Source organism: Periophthalmus magnuspinnatus, chromosome 13 (genome assembly GCF_009829125.3).
Source record: "Periophthalmus magnuspinnatus isolate fPerMag1 chromosome 13, fPerMag1.2.pri, whole genome shotgun sequence".
Lineage (NCBI taxonomy): Eukaryota > Metazoa > Chordata > Actinopteri > Gobiiformes > Gobiidae > Periophthalmus > Periophthalmus magnuspinnatus.
In genome coordinates, this window is record NC_047138.1 from 2,630,786 (window position 1) to 2,640,710 (window position 9,925).

Consider the following 9,925-nt stretch of genomic DNA (forward strand, 5'->3'; position numbering starts at 1 on the left):
CAACAACTGCAGAGACAAAAGACGAAGAAAGTTAGTGTCATTTGAATTGATAAAAAGTAAAAAATGTGGTTGAACTTAAAATTGTAAATAACTGGGATGCAAGAAATCGAATAAAAAGTGAGTTTCATATGAACTAGATCACTATAATTTGTAATGAATCCTTCAGTACCTGGTGGGCAATAGGCCGGATCTCGTTGAGTGCGAGCGGTTCACAGTCCCTGTTTATCATAAAAGAATACAGGTCTATTTCGAGCATTTCAAAGGCCACACAATGCAGACCCATGAAGTCGAACTGCTCCACAAAGTGCACGATGTTAGTGCGGACGGGGTCGAGGACACTGAGCTCCTCCATCATGGATATCTAAAGAGACACAACTCTGAGTTAAAACTGTGAAGTCAAATAGCATAATATTAAATACATAAAGTCACCGCCTGGATTAGACTCAGCAAATAGTTATTTTGATTGTTTAGTTCTACAGTAATATGTTTCATCTGGATTGTGTGAAAAATTGTCTATTTGTCATTTTTGGGATACTCTGAAAATATTAGTCATGTTTTGTCCTTTTAATTCAATTAGTTTTTGGCTCCTCTACCACTTCTGCCAATACTAAATTAAATCTTTACAAAAAAATGTGAGTCAGGACAGAAACGTGTGACTCTTTTTGACCATCTTAAAATGAGACCAGTACATACCTCGCCCTCCATGCTTCCAAGCTGTTCATCTTTCAAGATCTTAACAGCCACAGTCTGATTACGGTCCGTGGCCCGGCACTTGGCTATGCGGCCGAAGCACCCCTCACCGATCCAGTCCTGGATGGCGTAAGCGTCGGTCAGTCCCAGCAAGGTTTGACCGATGGTGACCTCTAAACTGGGCTTAGGTGCTGTGGATGAGACAAGACTTCATCAGGGTTAAATCATATGCACTGAACATCTACCACTGTTATCTTATTAAAATCACATTTAGTACTCTCGCTACTACTACTACTATTACTACTACTGCTGCTACTACAGCTACTACTACTACTACTACTATTGCTACAACTACTACAGAAGAAAGTAAGAGTTACTTTCCACTCTGGATCTCAGTTAACATCGATTTTCATATCAAATTTACTTCCATATTGTGTTAAATGCACTTTTAGGGAAGTGGGTGGTTGTTTCTTACATTAAAACCTACATATTTCCACAAAAAGTTGAGTAGACGTGACAAGACACTGGTGTTTTATATCTTTCTTCAGTGAACTCAGTGTGATTTTTATGTACTTACCTGCTGCACCAGAGGTCTCATAGTTGTCCCAAGATGACATAGTTGCTACTACAATCAAACCTGGGTCAAAACAGATTTTCACCAAAAAATTGCTCTGAGCTCTCAAAACACGTGTGTCTCCGTTGAAGGCGTCAGTACAAATGACATATAAGTCATGTGCACTGACACATACTACCTACTACTGACCGCGGGAACAAACTAGTATTCTAGAATACGGCCCTCAAAACGCCACGGCGACGGCCAGTGGCATCACAGCACCATGACGATGTAATGATCCATGTAAATGTATAGGACATTTAAACAATAACATGTTTTCAACAGCTGATATGTGTAGAGTAGAGATCTAATATAGAGTTACCCTGATATATTTTATGGTTAAATAGACATTTTTAAGTCGATTCAAATCCTAATGGCGAGGGCTGAGCGATTATTAGGTTTTTTTTTCCTTCATATTAAATAGATATCTTTATAAATATAAAAACATTGAATGTTTTATATATATATATATATATATATATATATATATATATATATATATATATATATATATATATATATATATATATATATATAAACATACATATATATACACACACACACACACACTTATATATATACATACACACACACACACACACACACACCCACACACATAAATCAGTCTCAATGTTCAAATGAATTTTTTTTGTCTTTTTAAAACAAACTAAAATGGCTCTTGGTAATAATTTCATGAACGTACTTGTAGCACTTAAGGTGTTTCTGTACCTTTTTGTAGTACAGTATTTGGATATGGCAACTTCCTTTCACTCTGGCATTAAGACCAGAGTGAAAAGAAGGATAGACCAGATCAGACAGACTCTAGATATGAAGGAGCCCAAAAGAATAACAGAGGACACATACAACACTTTGAGTTAAAGTGAAAAATCATTTTCATTAGTAGTAGAATTATGAGTGGATTCAAATATTATTTTACAAAGAATAAAAGTTTGTTTTACAAACAAATAAAATACACCTGGGACAAATAAAATATACCCAGGTATGGTATAGTCCTTTAAGTCTGTTTCAATGTCTGTTACTTTCTGTTCAATGTTCTTTCAGTGTTCACTGTGTTTGTAACCAGTCAATTTACAAACTACCAGTTTGTTCGACTCTTTGAGCTGGGGCTTGACATCCAGTCCTGGAAAATGATCCTTTCTCCTCTGCATGTTGCAGTTCTGTCTGCAGTCCTCAATTCTGATCCAACAAAGAAACCTGACCTAAAGACAAGACTAGAATGAAGTCACTTAAAATAATGCAGTATATCGCTATACGACTCTTTTGCTATTGTTTACATCAAAATAATATACATGATGTACAACAAATTTCAAAATATTCACTCTTATAAAATTACCATAAGAATAAACCAAAATAAATGGCTTAAATGTGGTAATTATTAGATATATAATTTTTTAGAGTGCATAGTCAATACGTATTTAAAATAACACAAAATAGTTTTAAAGTGCATTACAAATACACTATGGCTTTTAGGTCTAATAATATGCACCAAAATAATAACAAAGTGACAAGAAATTGCACTCGACTTTCAGGGGTCATTTGTACAGCGCTCTGAACCACGTTAGCACAACAGGCTAACGGGAAGACGTGCTACAACCAAAACGAGCACAATTATGACACTTTTTAACAATCAAATACAAGTATTGTGCACAGCCCCTTTAGGTTACATGAAGGATTTAGTTCAACACCCAACAGCTAATCGTTTTGATCTCTAAAAAGGGTATTTTTTATTGTAAAAAGACTATCGGAGGTTAGCATAAGGCTAGTGAAGGTTAGCATAAGGCTAGCGGAGGTTGGCATAAGGCTAGAGGAGGTTAGCTTAAGGCTAGCGGAGGTTGGCATAAGGCTAGAGGAGGTTAGCATAAGGCTAGCGGAGGTTGGCATAAGGCTAGCGGAGGTTAGCGTAAGGCTAGCGGAGGTTGGCATAAGGCTAGCGGAGGTTGGCATAAGGCTAGCGGAGGTTAGCATAAGGCTAGCGGAGGTTGGCATAAGGCTAGCGGAGGTTAGCATAAGAGCACAGCAACTTTATTTGAACAAACGTTTGTCACCAACATGAATGATGATGATACTTTAGTTAGTTTTTATATTGATTTGTGCTGCAAAGGGGCGCGCGCCTCTAGAGCTCAACCTTGACCTGATTGGATAATGTCAGTCAGACTAAACTGCTATTGGTTGCTCAGTGTGTTTATTTATTACATCTTTAAAACTTTTTTAAAATTTTTATTTATTTTTATCATATTTAAATGAACATATTTATTAACTTATATTTACATGTTATTTATCAATAATTATTCCCATTGTTATTTTAACCAAGTGTATCAATCTGTATTTGTTTTAAATGGCGTTTTTAACACTGGGTCACATACAGTAAACAATACAGACTTTTAATCAGTGTCAGTTTTCTTCTTCCAAAGTTTGAACTCTGCTCCAAACAGAGGATTAGCTGTAGACCTTTTGATTCAAAATCCCCAACCATATCACTGACGGTTAGACATGAACGATTCACCATCTCTAAGTTTATAGATTGATATCTCAGTCCTACTAATAACTCCTGTGGCTCCTCCTTATCAGAGCAGCTTTCTATAGACAGTACCTTTCTCGGGATATAAGTACTGGAAGTCTCCTTTGTAATGGAGCAGCGCACGTGCCTGCTGTCTGTATCCTCCTCCTCTGATATTAGATAAAACTTATTTCAGCTTTCTACCTGGTCGTCTGTGTAATCCTTCAGTCGTCCAGGTCTGATCCAGAGCAAAAGATGAAATTAAATCTGTCAACAACAACAACAAACAACAAACTTTATTTATAAAGCGCTTTTCATACAAGAAAAATGTAACACAAAGTGATTAACAGTGCATTAAAATCATAAAATGAATTAATAATAAAATAAATCAAAGCTTAAACAAGTAAATAAGACATAAGTAAAACATGGATATCAACATACACTAGCCAGCCTGAATAAATAGAGAAGTAAGCTAAAGTGATAAATACTAATCAAAAGCGATCCTAAAAAGATGGGTCTTGAGCCTGCTTTTAAAAACCTGAATGTTCTCTGTGGCCCTGAGGTCCTCCGGCAGACTGTTCCATAGACGGGGGCCATAAAACTGGAAAGAGGCCTCTCCATGTGTGTCCTGACTTTGGGGATGACTAGGAGCCTGCTGCCGGAGGAGCGCAGGGGCCGCGAGGGTTCATAGGATAAAAGCAGTTCTGTAAGATAAGAAGGCCCAAGACCATTAAGACATTTAAAAACCAGTAAAAGAACTTTAAAATCGATCCTGAAACACACAGGGAGCCAATGCAGGGATTCTAAAACCGGCGTAATGTGGCCCCGCCCCCTGGTCTTAGTCAGGACACGTGCTGCTGAATTTTGTAATAATTGTAGACCTGAAATCGCCTTTTTGGGAAGAGCAGAGAGCAGGGCATTACAGTAGTCAATACGACTGGTGATAAAAGCATCAGCGTCTCTGTGTTGGCCCGAGAGAGAATGGGACGGACTCTGGATATGTTTTTCAAATGGTAAAAAACTATTTTTGTGATGTTTTTATTGAGGAAATTATTAAAATACCTAATTCATTTAATCAAAATTGATAAGGTTCATATTTTGTAAATTTTACATACTCCAAATTACTAGTTTTAAACTCATAATTAGTAGTTTTAAAAGTCCTATTTACGAGTTGTAAACTCATAATTACAAGTTTAAAACTAATAATTACGAGTTTAAAACGTGTAATTTCGACTTTCTGTGGGACTTCTTTTTTTCATGGCGGAAACGGGCTTCCGTACTATTGGGACTAGATAAAACTGAATGAGTTTTTCTGCTGATTATTTAACTGAAATTTAATGACTGAAATTTAAATGAATTAATTAAATATATTAATTATTAATTAATAAAACATACGTATTTATAATAACTCATATTTGTTTGCATGTTATATGTCAGTCATATGTGTGTAGTACATATGTATCGTGTACTAAAATCACAACGGACATTTTATTTTATATATTTAATATATACATAGATATAGTTTATAACTTAGCTATAATAATTATTTTTTAACTTAGCTTAAATTATTATTTTTTAACTTAGCTTAAATTCAAGTTTGTCAATCACTGCAGTGAATAAAAACAATCAAAAGAAAAGAGGAAAATAGCGCCATCTAGTGTAATAATTGATACACTGCCCTTGGTGGTTTCTCCAGTTCAAATTTAAAATGTAGCTATTTCAAACACTAAGTTTAACCATTTTATTCTTACACTTTTAATTAATCAATTTCTTATTTACATTGAATCAAATCCCAAGAAACTTCCACCATCCCCCACTATAGGACTTGTGTGTTTTGTTTACATGAAGGTGAAATAATTTTTAACACACAACTTGAACAGTTAAAGTTATAATAGTCCTATGAACTTATATTAGAGCAAAATAGAGTAAGTATTAAATTATAATCAATGTATTAACCACAGTAAACAACAATCACCAGACAGCCTGTGGCCTCAGAGGACCAGTTTATTGTTCACAAAAAAATATTTCATCAAGTGTAATATTGTTTCTATAGTAACACCAGGACATTAAATGTTTATCACAAAGGTACTTTTTAATTTAGAGTTCAAACACTCAAAGGATGATAAATCTTCATTCTTCAAACTAGAAGAGAATAATCATCAGAAAACGTCCTTACATTTGTCAAGATATTAGATAAATATTTTTGCTACAACAAACAACATTCTGCTTTCAGATTTTAGTCGTCACATGTAAAGACTCTTACCTCAAACACAGGGGAAAATGTACTCAGTCTCATCTTTGTCACCTGAAATTTGAGTAAAACAGTATTTTAGCTTCACTGCAAACTCTATCGGCTACATCATTTTAAGCCAATTTACATCAATAAATAAATCCATTTGACGTACTTGTCTGGTAGTAGTCATAGAGTCTAACCACAGCGGGCTTCAAGTTGTGCACTGGGAGTTCTTGTATCAGCAGTAACTCGTGATTGATGGGTATGTTCTTCAAAAGCTTTTGAAGGAAAAACAGACAAATTATTACATTGAAACTTTTTATTATTATTAGGTCAGTCAGACGCTTTTACTCACCTCAGTCAGATAGACCATAATGTGATCTTTGTCCTGCTCAACTCGCTCTACCAATAGTGACTTTTTCAGCTAAAAACACAACAACAGATGTTAAAAAGGAGAGAGACTTTTTAATGGAAAAATGTGACTATATGACAGGCTAAGATTTAAATCAAGAAACAAAACCAGGATGAAGCTGTAAGAGGAATATAAACAGGTCTAGACTAAGTGAGTGTGCACACTTTTGGTCCTGGTTTGGTCCTGGTTTGGTCCTGGTTTGGTCCTGGTTTGGTCCTGGTTTGGTCCTGGTTTGGTCCTGTTTTGATCCTGGTTTGGTCCTGGTTTGGTCCTGGTTTGGTCCTGGTTTGGTCCTGGTTTGGTCCTGGTTTGGTCCTGGTTTGGTCCTGTTCTGGTCCTGTTCTGGTCCTGTTCTGGTCCTGTTCTGGTCCTGTTCTGGTCCTGTTTTGGTCCTGTTTTGGTCCTGGTTTGGTCCTGTTTTGGTCCTGTTTTGGTCCTGGTTTGGTCCTGTTCTGGTCCTGTTCTGGTCCTGTTCTGGTCCTGTTCTGGTCCTGTTCTGGTCCTGTTCTGGTCCTGTTTTGGTCCTGGTTTGGTCCTGTTTTGGTCCTGTTTTGGTCCTGGTTTGGTCCTGTTTTGGTCCTGGTTTGGTCCTGTTTTGGTCCTGGTTTGGGCCTGGTTTGGGCCTGGTTTGGTCCTGGTTTGAGCCCAGTCCTGATGAGGACTTGGTTTGATCCTGTTCTTGTCCTGATTCAGAGCCTCATTTATGATGTAGCGCTTGTGCTAAAACAAGTCTAAAATAGGACTAAAACTACCGTAAACCACAACCAAGGGTAAAATGATCAACTACAAAAGCTTTCTCTTTTCTACAAAATCTTAATCCATGTCCATTAAACTGTGACTAAACCAAGACCTAAATCTGGATTAAAGCAGAACTACACAAGGACAAGAACAGGGCCAAACCAGGACCAAACCAGGACCAAACCAGGACCAAACCAGGACCAGACCAGGACCAAACCAGGACCAGACCAGGACCAGACCAGGACCAAACCAGGACCAAACCAGGACCAAACCAGGACCAAACTAGGACTAAACATGGACTAAACATGGACTAAACCAGGACTAAAACGGGACTAAACCAGGACTAAAACGGGACTAAACCAGGACTAAACCAGGACTAAACCAGGACTAAACCGGGACTAAACCAGGACTAAACCAGAGCTAAACTAGGCAAGGCAAGTTTATTTGTACAGCACAATTCATACACAAGGTAATTCAAAGTGCTTTACAGAATAAGAAAGACATTAAAATCACACAAATGAAAACATAAATAACCCACTCGTTTGCCCCTTTAAAAACTCTCTCTCTCACTCTTTAAACACTGTCTTGCTCAGTTTAAGAACTTTCCCATTACTTTACAAAAAACTTTCTTGTCACTTCTCAAATACTTTCCTGTCACTTTACTATGTCTAATAAAAGTCCATCAGTCCATGTTTCTTTTGTCATCATAAATTTACCATTAAAGGAGAAGAGGCAGAATAAAAACCTTTCAGTCGTCTGCACAGATAAACAGAACCGTTTTGAGCCTGGATTTAAATATTGTCAAAGTAGAGGCCTGTCTCACATCTTCAGAAAGACTGTTCCTGGTTTTAGCTGCATAAAACTGAAACACTGATTCTCCATGTTTAGTCCTGACTCTGGTCCAGCAGGAGGCCGGTCCCTGAAGTCCTCAGAGTGTGAGATGGTTCATGTGGCTCTAACATGTCAGAGATGAACTTTGGACCTAGGCCATGGAGAGACTTATACACAAGCAGAGCTGCTTTAAAGTCTATTCTAGGACCAAACCAGGACTAAACCAGGACTAAACCAGGACTAAACCAGTGCTAAACATGGACTAAACCAGGACTAAACCAGTGCTAAACATGGACTAAACTAAATCTAAACCAGGTTTAAACCAGGACTAAAAATGTCAAATCAGCCTTTCAGTTTTGTGCAGTTAAAACCTGTAACATTCTTCCTGAAGATGTGACTCAGGCCTCGACTTTGACACTGTTTAAATCCAGACTCAAACTGTTCTGTTTATCTGTGCATGTGACTGAAAGGGTTTTATTCTGCACTTTTCTCCTTTAATGTTCATTTTATGATGATTATTTGTGATTATTTATGTTTTGATTTGTTGTATTGTGATTTTAATGTCTTTCTTATTCTGTAAAACACTTTGAATTACCTTGTGTATGAATTGTGCTCTACAGATACGCTTGGCTTGTCTATGATAAATCTTTTTGAAACGCACAGTTCATAGTTTGCTTTAAAGTTACTATTTTAGCTCATCATACGGTCGTCATTCATTTTGCTTGTTCTGGTCGCTTGGATACGAGTCATTCACACTGAACCTAATGAGCAGTTTACCATTACCAGGGCTCCACATCTAAACTCCTCTCTCATTCTTGTCTGTTTAAACATTAATGTGTTGCTACTGTTTTCAGCATTATATTTATATTTTTATTTAGTTCTAGATACCTTCAGCCAAAGGGCAGAGCTTCCTCCAGCAGGTGACACCTCCTTCCTGGGTGTACTGTCCCATTGCAGTCTCCAGAAGAAACAGGGGAACGCCGCAGGTTGCCACAAACACCAAATAAGGCACCAAAAATGCACCTGAAATGGCAAAATACACATAAAAACATGATATTTTCAGTTAAAACACACATCATTCTCACTTACCTCCTCCATTTTTGTAGCAAAGATAAGGAAATCTCCAAACATTCCCGAGGCCGACTACATTTCCAGCCACAGCGAGAAGAAACTCCACTTTACTGGCCCAGTGTCCCCGCTCCTCTGGGCTCTCGTCTTTTGCAGTAAAGATATTCTTCAGCATAGTAAAAGTGATATCAGGAGGAAATGAATGAATGTGCGTAGTGGTGCAGTTCAGTGGACCTCGTCTCCACTGTCATTTAATGAGCAACTCCTTGAAATGTCACAGAGTTCTTGGTGAAAAGGTAAATTATTTCTCAAGAATAAATTACCATTGCTGAGTGAGAGACTGTTTGGCCTGATAAAGGAGTATGCCACAAGTACATGCACTATTATTTTTTTATTTTATCTTCGTATCTTCTTCTTCTAGTCAGCCTAATTCATGAAAATAAACCAAATTGATAATAAAAACAGAGGAGCGTTGTTTTCCATCTTAGATATTTCTACAGTGGTTTTCTTTTCAGTTCTGCTTTCAGTGATTATTACCCAAGCCCTAAAGTAAAGGATTTTATAAGAAAAGTAAGATTTGTAATAGGCTAAGTACACTGTAAGTAAAGGAACAACATGCCTATATAACTGTTAATTTGATGTCTTATTGTATTTCAAGTATACATCACTTTTTCTCTTGACTTGCTCCGTCTGGTGACTGTGTAAAAGGGATTGGACGGGTCATAAGTTCTGTAGATTGTCTTTGTTGGCCACTTCAGTCCATCATGTCCCTCTCCAGTTTTCAAACATAGACCTGGATGCTCGTCTTCAGTCTCTACAGCA

General features: G+C 37.2%; 1 protein-coding gene and 1 long non-coding RNA gene across 2 annotated transcripts; both read right to left on the reverse strand.

The window, feature by feature from the left end:
- Nucleotides 1–5,805: 5,805 nt before the first annotated feature.
- LOC117380825 (uncharacterized) lies at nucleotides 5,806–6,486 on the reverse strand. Its single transcript, XR_004542196.2, has 4 exons — nucleotides 6,410–6,486; nucleotides 6,227–6,332; nucleotides 6,085–6,126; nucleotides 5,806–5,963 (listed from the first exon to the last, which is right to left on the reverse strand). It is a non-coding gene; the product is annotated as an uncharacterized LOC117380825 (long non-coding RNA).
- A 2,429-nt stretch (nucleotides 6,487–8,915) lies between these two features.
- Nucleotides 8,916–9,286, reverse strand: LOC129456745 (sodium- and chloride-dependent GABA transporter 3-like). The gene is made up of 2 exons (XM_055226173.1): nucleotides 9,125–9,286; nucleotides 8,916–9,058 (listed from the first exon to the last, which is right to left on the reverse strand). The coding sequence occupies exons 1-2, from the start codon at nucleotides 9,276–9,278 to the stop codon at nucleotides 8,916–8,918; spliced, it is 297 nt and encodes a 98-aa protein (XP_055082148.1). The 5' UTR covers nucleotides 9,279–9,286.
- Nucleotides 9,287–9,925: the final 639 nt, after the last annotated feature.

Excerpts from the sequence above, each read along its gene's own strand:
- LOC129456745 (XM_055226173.1), bottom strand. The coding sequence starts at position 9,278 with ATGCTGAAGAATATCTTTACTGCAAAAGACGAGAGCCCAGAGGAGCGG. Across the intron at positions 9,059-9,124 it reads TTGCTACAAAAATGGAGGAG|GTGCATTTTTGGTGCCTTAT; the intron begins GTAAGTGAGAAT and ends TTGCCATTTCAG.